The sequence below is a fragment of the Aotus nancymaae genome, unplaced genomic scaffold (assembly GCF_030222135.1).
Source record: "Aotus nancymaae isolate 86718 unplaced genomic scaffold, 86718_ANA_hifiasm-v0.15.2.pri h1tg000001l, whole genome shotgun sequence".
NCBI classification, from domain to species: domain Eukaryota; kingdom Metazoa; phylum Chordata; class Mammalia; order Primates; family Aotidae; genus Aotus; species Aotus nancymaae.
This window is the reverse complement of record NW_026988412.1, coordinates 9,127,631-9,145,562: the sequence shown is the minus strand read 5'-3', so window position 1 is coordinate 9,145,562 and position 17,932 is coordinate 9,127,631. Positions and strand designations below refer to the sequence as shown.

Here is a 17,932-nt window from a genome sequence, read left to right as displayed (position 1 = left end):
CGTAGTGCACTGTGAAAGCATGCTCAGTGAAAGAAAGGTGATCATTTTAGACATGACAAATGGAGAAACCAAACTCTGTCAGGAACATAGGAACATATAATTTTCTGAAACGGTATTGAGTGAGAGGCTGAAGTGAGGTAGGGCAGGTAAAGTTCTTATTTCATTGTCTGATTCAAGCAAACAGAAACTTGCTTGTTTGTGACATTTTCCTTCTGATTTAAAATATCTTAAAGATATTTATTTATATTAAAATAAGTTATGATGATGGTACCATTGGGGGAAACTGATAAGAGAACATCTAATTTCCACTAACGCATGCCAATACTTAATAACAGATTAAGTAATATGTTCAAGGGCCTTAGACTTTGTGACACAGATTTTATTATTTAAAACACTAGAATTAGAGTAATTTTTTTTATATCAAAAATGGCTTTGGGAAACTAGATAGGAAAAGATGAAGATCTAACATGGTGCCTGTGATGGGCAAGAAAATTTCACATAAATACTAAACAAATTCAAGCAGGACACATGGCTTGGTGTTAATGGCTGGCTTGGGAATGAATGACAGGCACTCTGCAACACAGGCAGCAGGCAGCAGTATCAAAGCATGCCATCGGGTCATCAGTTAGTAATTCTGAAGAATAAAAATGCACATGATGCCTTACCAAAAAGCTACATTGACCTTGTCCCTTCCTTTTCAATGTTTACAATTCAAATATGAATTTACAATTTCCTGCTTTAGATAAATCACTTCAACCTCTGTTTACTCTTGGTAAAGTGAAAATTGCAAACTTAGATTCTGGGACTCTGGAGAAGAAAGAAAATTGATTTTCAATCTTTGCTATTGAAGTTTCCAGCCAAATTATATATCAAGAATGATTTGCCCAACTGTGTGCACAAGTTGAGTGTGGAGCTTTGTAAAATTTCAAGATGCTCCAGTCCCATCCCTAAAGAAATTTTTAATGTACGTGTGGGAGCAAAGAGAGGGGGTGGTAAGTGGGAGCGGATTTTTCTTCTTAACACCTCATGGGAGAAACAAAATGAGCACAGACGGTCTCCAACTTAAGATGGTTCTACTTATGATTCTTCAAATTTATAATGGTGCAAAAGTGATATGCATTCAGCACAGTATTCAACAAGTTATGTGAAAGAGTCAACATCTGATTATAAACTAGGCTTTGCATTAGATGAGTTTGCCCAGGATTCTGAGCACATTTAAGTAGGCTAGACTAAGCTGTGATGCTCAATAGGTTAGGTATATTAAATGCATCTTCAACTTAGGATATTTTCAATTTACAATGGATTTATAGGGACACAGCCTCATTGTAATTCAAAGAACATCTGAATATGGAATGGGTCTGTCCTTCTGAAGGAAAATGTAGAAAGCGTAGGAAATGATTAGAGGGTAATTCAAGACAGTATTGTAGTCACATGATGATTTCCAATGTACTGAAGGAAAGCATTACACAATTCAAGCTATTAGTAACTTTCTTTCCATTCATGCGTAGCAGTCCACATTCTTTGCTACCACTATTAGTAATCACCTCAACTATTTATTTCTAGGCTCCTATACACTCCAAAGTGTCAATATCCTATTGCTCCTTCTGAAATAGTTCTTGCACAATGCCTCCCTTCCCTCAGCTGCCAAAGTCTTTTACCTTCAACCCCCCTTCCTCATAGCTCTTTTATCAGCTTCCCTTTGGGCTAAACAAACGCTGCATCATCTTCACCTCTCAGCCCACGTTACCCATCTACTGTGGTCAGAAAGGACTCCCTTCCGCTTTCCATAGAAAATTCATGCAACTGATCTAGGACTTAAGAGCCCTACAGACCTGCGCATGACTCAACAGCCTCGGTCTGACTACTCCTATTCCTCCCTCCATCCCCATTCCAGTCTTAGACACTTCTTCACCACACACTTTGGCTGAAGTTCATCTAAGTCACTTTTTCACTACATGCCATTAAGACAAATAGATTCACTTCAGAATTCAACTTTGGGTACATTCTCCCTTTCTAGCAGTGTAAAACCACCATCTGGAAGGAGTTTTGGTTCTGCATAAGTTGAAACAAGCATGCACCACCCTGTTTCTTCCAATGAATATACCTATAGCCTAAACAGAATGCACACAGTAGTTATTTGAGGGCCTTGGAAAGTAAAGAGTAGCAGGTGCACTTCTCTATCAGTGACGTTAAGCTTTTCTTCATATGTTTGTTGACCACATGTATGTCTTCTTTTGAGAAGTGTCTATTCATGTCCTTTGCTCACTTTTTAAATTTACAAGATTTTTTTTCTTGTAAATTTGCTTAAGTTCCTTGTAGATTCTGGATATTAGACCTTTGTCAGATGAATAGATTACAAAGTATTATCCCATTCTGAAGGTTGTCTATTTGCTCTGATTCTGTTTCTTTTGCTGTGCAGAAGCTCTTTAGTTTAATTTCATCCCACCTGTCCATTTTTGCTTTTGTTGCAATTGCTTTTGGCAATTTCATCATAAAAATCTTCGCCTGTGCCTATGTCCTGAATGGTACTGCCTAGATTTTCTTCTAAGGGTTTTATAGTTTGTGTTTTACATTAAGTCTTTAATCCATCTTGAGTTAATTTCTGTATAAGGTGGAAGGAAGGGGTCCAATTTCAATTTTCTGCATATGGCTAGCCAGTTCTCCCAGCCATTATCCTCAGCAAACTAACACAGGAACAGGAAACCAAACACCACATGTTCTCACTTATAAGTGAGAGCTCAACAATGAGAACACATGGACACAGGGAGGGAAACAACACATACTGGGGCCTGTTGGTGAAGGGTGGGGTGGGGAGAGCATCAGGAAAAATAGCTAATTCATGCCATTAATACCTAGGTAATGGGTTGATAGGTGCAGAAAACCACCATGGCACACATTTATGCATGTAACAAACCCACACATGTACCCAGGAACTTAAAAAAAAAAAAAAAAGAGGAGGTGCATTGAAGAAAATCAAGATTGGAAGCACCACTGAACTCACCGTGAATTTACCATTTTTTGCCTGCAGTGTTTCCCAGCTTGGTGTAGGAAGAAACCCGAAAGTGGACATCAGTGCAAAAGAGAGAACTGCAGGAGAAGCCCCCTAGTTCAGGTTGAAGGAGGAGGAGAGAGTCCCTTAGCAGCAACAGTGGGGCCATGAGGAAGGGGAATCTTTCTTTCCCATCAGAGGGGGTGGGGCCATGAGGAAGGGGAATCTTTCTTTCTCATCAGAGGAGTGGGACAGATCCCTGTTGCTTTTTGCTTTCCCTGTCCTCTCACTTCTTGGCTGTGGACCTGGAGACAGGCACAGGAAGTACCTGGAAGAGTAGAATAAATAAAACTCAAGATTTCCAGGGAAGGGAAGACCCGAGGGAAGTAGAAAGTGCAGGAGAGATGGTGAAGAAGGAAATGTGCAGGAAAGCAACCACACAGAGTTGGTTATTAACTCCTGGGCTCACCCCTACGTGTGTACATGTGGATCTGATCCTCAACAGCATGCTAAGGCTTTGAGAACTGAACTAAGAGACAGACCACTGCACAAGTCCCAGCCTGGCCGATGGGTAGCACACCCGTGGCTACTGGAAGAGCACTGCAAAGGATCTGAACACTGAAGCAGCAGTGCAATGGCAGACACGATCAACACAGGCTGACCATAACTCACAGCCTGCATCCAACTAGGTCAACCGTCTGCTAAAACAAAAAGTATAAACATTTCCCATAGGATTTAAACAAGACCCAGAATCTCATAATATCCAAAACGTTTATGACACAATCCAATATTATTACTCAGCACAGCAAGAACCAGGAATATCTCAACTTGCATGACAAAAACAATCAACGAATGTTTATACTGAGATAACAAAAAGCTCCAATAAATATTTAAATACTCTTAAAATAAGTGAAAAAAATAAAAAATTCAACAAAGTAAAGATATAAAGAATTAAATATTACTACTGAAAATCGCAATATTCAAAATAAAAAATACATTTGTGGGCTTAAAGGCAGAATGGAGATGACAGAAAAAGTCAATGAACTTGAACACAGGTCAACTGAAATGATTCAATTAGGAAAGCAAAGAAAAAAGAGTTTATCAAAAAATAAAAATAGGTAAACAGAGCCTCAAGGAACTGTGAGTCAATATTAAAACATCTAACTTTCATGTAATTGTAGTCCCAGTAGAAGGAGAAGAGTGAGTATAGTTGCAGGAAAAAATAAATAAATAACAAATAATGGCTGAAAACTTCCCAAATTTAGAGAAAGACAAAGGTCTATGAATTCGAGAAGCTCAGCAAAACCCAAACCGGTTATACCCAAGAAATCCATGCCAAGACATATTGTAAAGCCAACATATTGAATGTAAAGCTGAAAATGAAGTTTTAAAAGGAGAAGAGAGTTCGAGAAAAATAGATATGATGAGTGAAAAGAGAACAAAGGGGTTATACCAATTGAAAAAAGAGAAGAAAGGTGTTAAACAGATTGAGAAATACTTGGCTCATGTGCAGAAGTCCTGTGCACCAAGAAACTAACTCCAGTATAATTAGTTTTGGTCACTTGTTCTCACATTCAAACATGTGAGAAGTCAAATTCTAAGCCATCAAACTGATGAAACAGACCCTCTTGGCCATGGGGACCCCAGAGAAACCTTGGAAATTGAGTTCCTGGACATGACAGGATGGCAGGTAGGACATGCTTTCTTCTACTCCCTCCCTTGCTAACTGCCATGGCTTTCACTCCTCAGGGTTCAACAGAAACCAGCTCTTTGGAAAGACTTGCTTCACCACTGATTTCAACCAACTGTGACTGCCCCTACCTTCTGTGGTTTCCACACAGCAAACCAGCATTGTCCCCTGATAAGAAACCACTGACCATGGAGTAGTTCTGGCCAATATATAGGGTGCACAGTGAATGTTTCCATGTCCTCCGCTTTACCTTTTGACATCAGAGGACCAAAACTCCACCCTTGGATCATGCTAACCTTGTCAGTTTTTGTTCACCCAACCCGTGAGGGAGCATAAGCTCAACTGTGCATGCTCATGTTTCTCCTCTCATAAATATTCATGACTACTCTTATAGCTTATTAAATATGCACATTCAGTCATCCAGCTCAGTGTAAATTCCTGTTCCCTTTTCCCCTCCCTCAGTGTGTCTGTTTCTGGCTTCTGGCTGGAGGCTATGCTTCCCAGCCTGTCAGAAGGGCCACCCTGTAGGCCTTATAAAAAATAAAGCTCTCCTTTCCAAATTTACAAAGCTTGTCATTCTTGAGTTGACACGTGCATCAGAATCACAGATACAAAAAACCTGATTGCAGGCCCTCATCCCTAGATTTTTTGGTTCAGTAGGTCTAGGATGCGGCCTGGGAATTTGCATTTCTAACAAGCTCTCAGCTAATGCTGATGTTGATGTCATACTTCAAGAATCACTAGCTCTAGGTATAGTCTTTTAAGAAGAGTTAGGTATTTGACATTAAAGAATAGCTATAGAAGGAGTCCATATACAAGTGATAGATGTCATATTTGCAGGTCTCTAATCTGAGGAAGACATATGACGAGTGCTTAGGGTCAAGTGCAGGTGAGTCAGTGGAGGAACAGATAGTGACACCTGCTGACTTTTTGTAACACATAAAAGGTCTCCTCTGTTAAATGGATACCTTGGCTAAACCACTGGGAGATCTATTTCCCTTTCTACTTCCACTAAAATTCTTTTTTAATTTGTCAGAGAACAACTCACAGCAGCCCTCCAGCAGATGAAAATTTTATCAAAGTCTCCTCAGCTCCACTCTGCAGACAATCATCTGTTCCCTCTGAGTACTTGAATAGATGAAAATATATTTTGGCACTCAAGCATAACAGATTCAAATGCGCCCAAGTACAATTTTCCCAGATGCCATTTCTGTGGCACTTCTAAGAAGAGATGAACAGTCAATGGATCTGACAAACCAGTAAGACCAAAGCAGTCCACTTATATGAATGAAAAAATTAATTACATTCAACAACTATCAGCTTTAAAATAACATATTACAGTAAAAAGCAAAAAATAATAATTAACAAAGAATAGTTCCTAGCAATCAATTATGGGACAAATGCTGAAATACCGTCTCAATTACAATGCATCTAACTGTTGTATCATTTCATATTAAGTATATAAAACAGAAAAAAGAAAAAAATCAAGGCGTTAAGCCACTATCAAGAAGAGCTCAAGTTCTGTGGACTAGTATCGTGATCAAAGTCACATTTTCTTCTTGATAAAATTCACACTTTCTTGAAGAACTGGCTCCTCTTTCTTTGGAACCATCTAATGGAATCACAGTATGGAATGAGGAGAACTAAGCTTTGGAGAACACACTAATTGAAGAGCATGTTAGATATAATGTTATGTATCCCATCATTACTTCTGGAAGAACTGAAAAAAGGGGAGAAAAACTTCAGGCAACAAATATTATATATGTCCCAACAATTAATGCTCACAATACTAGCAAAGGCTTTTCATTTGAGTGAAGACACCAACAGATGAAAACATTTCCTATAATTTAAGGTGAGAAAACAGTTCATGCAATCTGACAAAAGTGAGGCAGTTAACTGATAGAGAAAAAGAATTTGCCCTTAATGGTGGCAATCTGCTAAATTTAGATAAATCTCCTATTAGTTGGCAATTGCATGTATGTTAAGTAATTTAGATAAGAAGTGGTAATTACTACCAGTGTTTTTCAACGGGACAGCCTAACTAACCCATTTCCAAATGAACAGCAATTTACTAATGAAGAGACATCTGAATACCAAATATCAGTAGGAAACTGCTGGTAGCGTAAGGTGAACCAGGAATCCAGTCAATTGTGGAGTTAAAATGGCTAGGAATCATTGTGACTTGAGTTACCGTGCAGCTACAGTCTCTTCTCTGAACATCTTTTACTTCCATAAATGAGAAATGCTGCTTAGAACCACCTCAAGAGGATGGATGGATGGATGGATGGATGGATGGATGGATGGATGGATGGATGGATTTATGGAGATGCAGTTTCACTCTTGTTGCCCAGGCTGGAGTGCAATGGCACCATCTTGGCTCACTGCAACCTCCGCCTCTTGGGTTCAAGTGGTTCTCCTGCCTCAGCCTCCAGAGTAGCTGGGATTACAGGCATGCACCACCATGCCCGGCTAATTTTGTATTTTTAGTAGAGACAGGATTTCTCCATCTTTGTCAGACTGGTCTCGAACTCCTGACCTCAGGTGATCCACTCACCTCGGCCTCCCAAAGTGCTGGGATTACAGGTGTGAGCCACTGAGCCCAGCCAGTTTAATTATTATTTTTTGATCCAATCAATGGGCCAAATACCAGTAAGATCCATTCTGAGGACCAATACACAATGGGTCAGAAAGGGTCCTAGGCCAATAACCACTCCAATTAACCAGAAACAGGTACGAGCACAGCAAATGTGGGAAACCAGGATTACCTGGACTTTACGATCCTAGGGCTGCAGGTATGACCTAACCTGGTTTAGAGAGCCAAAGAGATGAAGCAGGTACACGTTAAGTTATAATTATTTAAGTGTCAGAGAAATAACGCATGAATGTGATAATGAATGGTCTGCTGTAATTATTTTTGGACATGGGTCATAGGTGAGGGCTGGGGGATGAAGGGCTGATCCAATATGGTAAGTATATAGCTACCCAAGACCCATCTCCATTTGACTTGGCTGCCATCTGTTAATTCAAATTTTACTTTATAAAAATTAACTAAGTGAATGGAGGACTATGCAGAAATATGCTAAAAAATTAACTTAAAAATTGTTTTATGGGTAAAAGCCAAGACAGATTTCAAAGCATAAAAATGCTACTGTATTTAATCCTGTTCCCATTTATTATGTTTTAATGAAGTTCATATGCTTTTTTCTTTCTTTAGCTTTTTGTTTTCTTCTTACAGATACAGTTAAAAATCCTTTTGTAGCTCCACCTGATGTAACCCCCTTCTTCTCCAGTGGGTAAACACTATTGTGATATAAGAATGTATCTGTCTCAGTCACATCTTTTTTATTTTTATTACATATTTTCATAACCAGAAACATCATTTTGTGTTTTAAAATGTTCCAGTTCTCATTTTAATAATCCACAAACATCACAAAAGGTTAAGTAAAGAATTCTAATCCTTAATTTCTGAAGGGCCATAGATGTTTTTTCTTTAATGAGATCTTTCGGTGTTAAAGTATGAGTAATTAAAAGAAAAGTTACCATCTTGCTTCTTTTGTACAATGCCTTCAAACAAAGTCATTTTACTGCCCTAAGACTTGCTGATGACATTTATATTCACTGCACAGCGTTTTAACACCTTCAAACATAGTATTTTTATGTTAATTTCATTAACAGTGATACTGAGAAAGCTATTCAGTAGCACAGCAGAATGCCGGAGGAACTCAAGCCCATCAGATCTGAAGATCATGGCACCATGCTAATAAAACAATTAAGAGCAACCCACAGGGAAAGACAATTCCGACAATTAACCTTCAATGCCAATTAGTACCAGTACTTTCTAAGGAAAAGTCATATCTTCAATATGAAGATAAAAAATTTAGTTCCTAACTTGAATCATTAACCAGAATACGCATGTTATTTAAATGAACTCTCAGTTTAGGTAAAAGTTTAAGATCAAAAACCACTTAATAAAAATACTGCATGGGAGATACATTATATACCATGCTTCAATTCACAAGACAATTAGAGAGGTAATCACAGCTATATAAACAATTTCTTCTAGCTAAACAAGTAAGCAAATAAGTGAGGGGGAAGGTGGAAGGATAACCCCAAAAATTAAATGTTAAGCTCTAGACAGTGCCAATGTGTGTGCTCTAAAAGTTCCTTTTTCTGTTTGGTGTTTGGAGTTCAGTACTGACTTTCTCACAGAAACAGCATTACATGCTAGCTTCTAGGCAAATCCACAACAGACTGTTTTACCAATAACACAGCAGGAACACTGATGGTCAATGTAATCTATTCAGCATCAAGTGGCCAGGGCTGTAGGTGGTGAGAGCTCCAGGAGCTCCAGAGAAGAGTGGCTGTGGCAGAGAACTATTCCGAAATAATTCAAAGGTGGGGTCAATGAAGCCAGGTGGATCCAGCAGCCAATATGGATGTTTGGGGGCTATTTGTGATTTAAGAACCACTTACACTAAAGAATTCCCTCAAAGTAATCTCAGTTCAATGTAACTATAATATGTTTAGAATTTGTATACATAAAACAATTCAACAAATATATATATATATTAAAATTTTTCAAAGTTTTACTGAAAGAAATAGATAATTCAAACACGAGACATACTGCATAAGCAATATGTCCCAAGATGGAAATATATTTTTCCGAATGCAAACAAATCAAATGAAACTAAATCTAACTCGTCAAATTATATTTTAGCATAACAAAAACTATTCTATAATTTCTTTAAACAAATTAATAAGCATACACAGTAAAAAGCCACTCCAATGAAAATAGAGATTAGAACATATTATTAAACAATAAACATCAAAACTGTGTGATTCTGGATCAAAAGTGAAAACCCAGAGTATTGGAACAACAACAACAACAATAACAACAAGGCCAACAAATAGATATAATGCTGTATGTGTTTTCATTTTAGGTAAAGTAAGTTTCTTCAAAAGGGAGGTGGGTATACATGGGGAAAGGTTATAATAAATGGTATACCAGTATGGGGAAGAAAAAAAATTGGAGCTATACTTTATAAACCAATGAACCCCAGGTGTATTAAAAAAATTTTCAAAAAAAAAATTCTGAAAAATAAAATAATCAAATCATGAGGTAAATAAAAACAAAGATTGACTCGTTCTGTGGCAGAGTTTAAAATTACCAAAGAAAACACAAAGAACAGATTAAAGCACATGAAAGGTTGATTTTTAAATTAACAAAATTATATTGACATAAAAAACTCTACAAGAGTAACAAAACAATCAACTATGAGAAAGTAGTTACAAGGAGTTTTAATGTTATATGGAATATACAGTCAATCAGGGGAATACATGTTTCACTTCCCATGATTCTGGGAGGCAATAGTGACCTTGTTCTACTCATGTATTAATAATGATTTTGAAAACCAGTACAAGCCTCTTATAAAAATCCTGTAACAATAAACAAAGTGATTATAACAAGGTTACTTCCTTCTGACCTAACTGAAAGAGATGCAGCCAGTACATGGATCTCTGCTGTGTATGTTCCTCTCTCCCTGGGAAAAGAAGACACTGTATCTCATCATAACCCTGTACCAGCCTGTACCAGCCTCTGCTGCCTGGAGGAACAGCAGGAGGACCTCTATTTGAGGTTCCCACAGAGAACAGACAGGTGATATGACTACAGTCTAGATTCCATGTACAGAATTCACTGAAGGGGTTGTCAGTGAATCGTGTTTTAACTGTGTATCTTCCCATTACTCCTGTTGTCAGCACTAGGGTCTGTGAGTTCCCAAGCAGAGACCGCCACTGAAGAGCCCTACATGGTGACCTTTTGTCTGCCAGTCAATTATGGTCACTTTCTGGGCTGAAGGCAGAGACAGCCTCCCATCATGACTACTACCGCTGCCTGGAAATAACCTGCCACTCCATTCTACATTGCCAGAGCCCCTGTCCCACTGCAATAAAGCAGGAAACGCTGCATTGGTAATAACCACCGAGAGATCACTGCCTGCTCACTGCTCAGGCTAGTCATCTGCAACTGCTGACCTCTGATTTTCCTGGCCAGCTCCAGGGTACTCAGATGTTTTCCCTGCTGAACTTACCTTTAGAAAGTTAAAAATACTAAGAGTGAAAAGCAGATGGAGAGATGAGTGGGTGGGTGGATGGATGTGGATGGGTATCTGGGTTGGTGCTCCATCAGCTGTTATTATAGCATCTTTGATGGACATTATGCACCTCGTCCAAAAGCATGATGTCCCTGGTCCATGCTAGGTCTCCTTCATTTCTGAGGTACCTTTCTGCAACTGACTTCTGTGTACAAACTTGGCTGACCCTGAATAAACTACATGCTTTCCAGTTCCCATCTGTCCAATTCCTATGTTACAACAGGCACAATTACATAGTATGTACCATTAAAAACTGTAATTACAAAGACTATGTATAACATAGAAAAATGGGCTTAAATATGTCGGTGTCTCTTTCCCTCATTCTTACATAGTTCAGCCCAAAAACTATTAGGCAGGCAAGAGCAAAGTAGGTTTCAGCATGAGAGTGGAGGCAAATGGCATGGGCTGAGAAAAGTTTCTGTACCCTGGAAGGGTGAGGGCAGAGACAGCCAAGCATCACCATGCTCATGGTCTGAGCGAGAAGAGGAGGGGCCTTGTGTGAGGAGGGGGCAGGAATAACAGTATATAGGTTACATAATGGAAGCTGGGTTCATCACCGCCAGAAAAAGGAGCAAGGCATAAGTGAGAAAACTACAATTAACCCTATGGTATTGGGTTGGGATTAAAAGTACTGGTGTATTGGTATAAACTGCTGGTTAGCAATATAGATACTAAACTACAGATATTTCAAAATACCAATATAAATAGATATAGAAGTACAGTTGTAAAGGTTGTACACACACACACACACACACACACACACATTTTGTTTTCCTAGCTCTGTTCACAGAAATGATATGAAAGCAGTGACACCCCAGTAGCAACGAACACACCTGGTTGCTAAACACTATTCTGTACTAAAAGGAACCAGGGCTTCTTGGAGAATTGGTTAGTTTCAGGAAAGTACAAGGTAAGTCTAGAATATTTTGTGTCAGAAAGTAAAGAAGTGCTTACAGAACAATGAGGACAAGTGAAAGGACATGAAAGCCAGCTTGAAGGAACTCACAGTGGCCAAATCTAGGACAATTTGATATTGAAATAAATAATGATAAAAAAAGACCAAAATCTAATAAATAAAATCACAAGCTGTGTGGCTCTTTAAACAGATAAATGGCAAGAAGGAAAAGTTCTTCCTTACAATGAAAATCCAACTAATAAGTTAGAAAAAATGAATTTTAAAAATCACCATTTGGCAAACATCAGAATAATAATTCAGTCAAAAACCAACAAACAAACAAACACAATGGATTCCAAAACCAGCGGATGAAAGTGGTAATATTCCGTAATGGAATGGAATATGTACAATATAAAAGTACCTTCAACCTCAAAGAACTTTCCCACATACTTACAAATAATAAAGAAGGAAAGAGTCACTCCACAGTAGGGAGGCCTGGCAAGCCCCACCTTAGCTGAATGATCAAAGTGAACATCTCAGTCATGAAACAAATGGAAATCATGTAATGAAATATGAGGAAAACAGCGTCATTTCTCTGATATTCCTGGCAAAAATGCATATTAGTCTAATAATAAGGAAACACAGTCCATTCTCACACATCTATACAGAACTACTCGAGACTGTAATTATGAAGAGAAGAGGTTTACTGACTCCCAGTTCCACAGGCTTACCAGGAAGCACGACTGGGAGGCCTCAGGAAACTTATAGTCATGGCAGAAGGCAAAGGCGAAGCAAGGCATGTCTTCTCATGGCGACAGAAAAGGAGGCAGCGGAGATGTGCCACACACTTTTAAATCATCAGATCTCATGGGAACTCACTCACTATCATGAGAACAGAATGGGGAAAATCCGCCCCCATGATCCAATCACTTCCCACCAGGTCCCTCCTCCAACATTGGGAATTACAATTCAACATGAGATTTGGGTGGGGACACAGAGTCATGCCATATCAACAGCCAAATCCTACATTTATGTAGAGAGATGTTCTACAACAGATCTGACTTGCTGTTTTCAAAACTGCCAAAGTCATAAAAGTCTAGGAAAGACCAAGGAACTGTTCCAGACTGAGAGAGAACAGAGAGCGGTGGCAACCAGATGTCATACAGGAAATTGGACTAAATACGGGACCCACAAGGAACACTGTTGAGACAAATGGCAAGACTTGATTCAGGTCTGAGGACCCGATGGCAGAAATGTATCAGTGTTAGTGTCCTAATGTAGATGTCACTGTTAAAGGAAATACACAATGAAGTATTCAAGGATAGTAGGGCACTATTTACTTTCCAACAATTTTGAAATTAAAAAGTTCTTGGTACTATTCTTGTAACTTTTCTATGATATTGAAGCTATTTCAAAATGAAAAAAGACATGATACCAAATCCTCTATGTATATTACAATTGTAACAATCTATTAAGATGAATATAAATAACAGAAATGAAATGATTAAAAGAAACCATTGTGTTAAGGTTTTGTATTTGAGGGATATTATTTAACTTAAAAAATTCCTTTCACATCTTAGTTCCATAGCAACAACTTTTAAGATAATTCTATATATGTTTACACTTAATTAAACAAGTAAATTAATTGTTTAATTAATACCATGGGTATTATAAAGAAGCCTTCCAGCCAAACAGAAGAGAAACAGCCTACTGAAGCAAACAGTCTCACCCTTTTTATACCTAATCAGTAATTAATTCTAAGATGCACATGTTCCCTCACTGCCTAGCCAACTTGTTTTCTCACAACAATACATACAAAGGACTCGGAAAATTTAAACCAGATACCTTGATTTAGATGTGTGGCCTCCATGATCTGAACACCATTCACAGAACACTGGGACCCACTCAGGGGTATCAGAGTCACTGTCCCCCCAATATTTTCGAAGATGCAATGCTCGCTCTCCAAGTCAAGGCCATGAAGAACTAAAATGGAAAAACAAAGTAGAAAGAATTTTTCCCCTTTTGTATCTACTGCAATGATTCCCAGCTATTTATCTATCAATTGATTTATTTTCCTTTTGAATATCCTTCTTTTTCCACATAAATATTGTGAAGTGAATATTTATGCTTAGTGAGAAAACTGAATTTCAGGAGCTCATGACATTCACTGATAGGACTGGAGGGTCCTTAGAATGTTCCTCAACGGGTCTGGACATCACCTGTGTAAGAAAATCAGTTCTGGGATGTTAGCTCATTTCATCTCTGGGAAGAAAACAGTTGAGTAACTTGTTTTAACTAATTCCATGGAACTTCCCTGTTGGATACTGAATAAGTTTCCTCCATCAGCCACCCAGAGGCCACAGAAAACAGAAGAAGCAAAAGTGCTCCATGGGTCAAGGACTTACTGAGACCTCTCTGCACTGACAGACATTGCACTCCAGGAGCAGAAACCCAAAGTGAACTTGGTATGACATGAATCTTGAAAAGCCCAAGAGGTCTTCAGAAGCCATACTGAGATGCCTGTTCCCTGAGACTGAGTCAATTCTGAGACCTCTCAGGACATGCAGCTGCTAAAATTCATCTATTCAAGTATAACACTCCTGGATTCTTGTTTGAAGAATGGTCAAACACAGATAGGAACACCTGTCAAATAAACCTACATGATTTTAGGCACAGTTCTTGGCCAGCATCTTGGGAGTACAAGCCAGTTAGTTTCCACTGTCTACATATTTGCCCTACTGATCTCCGATCACAGAAAACATGTGTTCTTACCACTTACCATCATTTATAGCTACCCGAAGATCAAATACATAATTTAACAATTAGAAGAAGAGGCCTGATGTCTAAAAACAGTTGAATCTGGAACTTCTAGAAAATAGTTTTTATCTCTCCCAGTCTCACAGTAAATAGTAAATATTATGTTGGTGCAAAAGTAATTTGTGTTTTTTTGCCATTACTTCTGCACCAACCTAATACATGTAGGAATATGCTAGAATTGGCTTGATTAATGGCTTATGCTTGGTGAGAAAGCAGGTTCACTGCCAGCAATTCTAAAAGCAGCTGAGACAATATAATTCTTACCCTGCCAGTTCCCACCTTGCCACATACATGTACGCACCCACCACCACCACCACCACCAACTGCCTAAGTTATGCTCTTAAGCTGGAAGGACCTCATCTGTGTAGGCTAAGTCACTGATTATCTGTGTCTTGTGAAGACTTCTGGGAAACACAAAAAGCCATGCCTCCGCATGTGTGTATGCTGCGTTTTCTCCTACTTTCTGCTGTTATCTTTGTGAAGATAAGTGTCTATAGCCCTCTCATTAAGACCTACATCTTTTATCTGTGTCCATTGGTATATTTCCATCAATCATTGTTTCATTGTGAGACAATGTACAGTGATTTAAGTCACTGCGTTCTTCAAAGACCTAACGAGGTATGGAATGTATGTACGGTGGAGGAAAGAGTTCATTGGACCATTTTATTCACCAAATTAGTTGTTCCACATAATTCATTTGCGTTGTATTCTAAATTACAGAAATATATATATACTGACCAACACTGTACTTGAAAAATAATTTAATTTTCTATAATTACTTTGATGTCAGTCATTCAAAAAGATTCTACCTTGAATACAAACTTAAGAAATCACTGGGAAGAGATCACTGATAATATGCTCACCAATATCTTGCTCCGTGGAAGCATCTTCTCTACCAACATATGTCTGACCTTCCTGGGAAGAAAAGCCAAGCAAAATGTATTAGTAAGAAGAGGAGGAAGAGTTTGTTTCTTCATTTTTCATTTAAACCCAAACAACATAGAGGCCAATGGGATGAACAATGTCCTGGCAGGCCACAGCTTCAGTGCAATGAAAGCGCCCTGGGGCTCTGTAAAAACAGCCCGGGTTGGCTGGAAATGTTTAACGTATGACAATCGTGAGGCCCTGCTTTGGCAGCGTTGACACTTCGCTCGTGACAGGAATGTCATTAATGTTCCTGATTCTTTCTGGGAAGGTTCTCCTCCAGTGACCAAGAGTTTCTTTGTGTCTAAAGATATAGTTTATGGCCCAGGAGGGGTGGCTCATGTCTGTAGTCCCAGCAATTTGGAAGGCCAAGGCGGGCAGATCACAAGGTAAAGAGATTGAGACCATCCTGGCCAAATGGTAAAACCCTGTCTCTACTAAAAATACAAAATTTAGCTGGCCATGGTGGCATGCGTAGTCCCAGCTACTCAGGAGGCTGAGGCAGGAGAATCGCTTGAAACCGGGAAGCAGAGGTTGCAGTGAGCCGAGATGGCACCACTGCACTCCAGTCTGGTGACACAGTGAGACTCAATTAAAAAAAAAAAAAAGACAGAGTTTATGGAAGTCTGCAAAACACAAGTGCAGCAGCATTCTCATTGTAAGTTATGGATCAGAGAGAGGACACTAAAGTCAAGGTCACAGAGCCAACCATTAATACTTATGTGGAATTCTGTACTCCCAAGATGAACAGCCTGCTTAGAACCAAGCCCAATAATGAAGGTGAGAAGCACAATTTTATAATTACCACCAGGGACCAGAAAACTGCACACACAACAAAATCCACCCAGTTCTATCTGTTTGCAACTATTCTCCTTCAGTCTGTGTGCCTTTTTGTTCCTTACCTCTGTCTTACTAATCCTACAGAAGAGAAAGCAAATTAGTGGCTCATCACTTAACTTTAGATAACGAGGTAACTTTAAATATCAAAGAGTCCTAATGAGCTGCTGAAAATCCCCAAATGGCTCAAGGATTTGTGGTATATTCTTTTTTTTTTTTTTTTTTTTTTTTTTTTGATACAGAGTCTTGCTCTATCACCCACGCTGGAGTGCAATGGCATTCAGCTCACTGCAACCTCCACCTCCCGGGTTCAAGCAATTCTCCTGCCTCAGCCTCCCAAGTAGCTGGAGTTACAGGTGTGTGCCACCATGCCAGGCTAATTTGTGTCTTTTTAGTAGAGACAGGGTTTCACCATGCTGGCCAGGCTGGACGTGAACTCCTGACCTCAGGATCCGTCCATCTTGGCCTCCCAAAGTGTTGGGATTTCAGGCATGAGCCACTGTGCCTGGCCTGTTGTGTATTCTTTAATTTAATTTAGTTGTGTTCATGGTCATAGAATATTATAATAAACCTAGTTAGTGTCTAATAGAAAAACTGAAAACAATATTAGAATGTTCCACTTAATCAGTTTCTACCTTTAAGTGATATAAGATGATTCCAGTGCTCAAAAGGTCATCATCGATGCCAATCAAATGAGGCAGTTCAGAATCCAAAACAACTCCTATCCCTTCTTTCCTGAGGGCTAGGGTTTGTTCCTGAAATTAAGAGGGAAAGAAAAAGGAAAGGTTACTTTGGGAAATGAGAACTTCATATTAGGTGTTCTTTAGATTGTCAGAATGGGCAATATTTTATTTCTCATCTAAAAAACTGCAAGAAAAATGGACCTTAAACTTCATGTTGAAATCCTGGCAGGTAGTAAGCAAAGTGAACTTGGAACATATAAAAAGCTCAATATAAAATGAATTAAACTCATTGCCTGATATATAACCTCTTCAAAGCCAATCTTCCTGCAGAAATGTTCTAGGAACATCCAAACTACAAAGTAATCTTTCTCCCTCTTCAGAGCTTTTATGTCATTTAGTATCAAGATGTCACCTTAGTTGATGGCTTTTCTCTCCACTCAGATGGTTGAACTGCATATGGTCCTGAAAAGAAGCCTTCCTGTGCGTTAACTACCCTGCACCAGAGGAACCTGGCCCTCTGCCTCCTGTGACATCAACTTCTCCTATCCACTGAATCATTCCCTGCTATATATTAATACAAATCTGCTATTGACCTCCCATTCCCAACCCCCACCTCATCTTTTGGTCTTGCATCTCCTAGCTACCACCAATTTCTCTGTGCCCTTTAGAGAAAACTATCTTCGAAAAGTTCCCTATGGCTACAGTTTTCCAATTCCTTCCCTCTCACTCTTTCTTCAACTCACTCTATGGAGACTATTGTCTTTGGGACTCTTCTTTACTAACACTGGCTTTCCTGATGGTCTCCTGCCTCTTGTCTTTACCTGCCATCTAAATGCCGATGACTCTCAAATTTCATCTCCAGGGCAGACGTCTCCCTTAAGTCCCTACCTGCCATCTATATGCCCATGACTCTCAAATTTCATCTCCAGGGCAGACGTCTCCCTT

The 17,932-nt window shown here is 39.1% G+C and overlaps 1 protein-coding gene across 7 annotated transcripts in view; it reads right to left on the bottom strand.

Moving 5' to 3' along the window:
- KIF16B (kinesin family member 16B) overlaps positions 1 to 17,932 on the bottom strand; it is a 300,381-nt gene that overhangs the window by 141,953 nt on the left and 140,496 nt on the right. For all 7 annotated transcript variants that reach the window (XM_064377627.1, XM_064377706.1, XM_064377528.1 and 4 more), the window contains exons 13-15: positions 16,940 to 17,059; positions 15,407 to 15,458; positions 13,572 to 13,709 (exon numbers count right to left, since the gene is read on the bottom strand). In XM_064377627.1, coding sequence (XP_064233697.1) covers positions 13,572 to 13,709; positions 15,407 to 15,458; positions 16,940 to 17,059 — 310 coding nt within the window. The remainder of the gene's footprint in view (positions 1 to 13,571; positions 13,710 to 15,406; positions 15,459 to 16,939; positions 17,060 to 17,932) is intronic.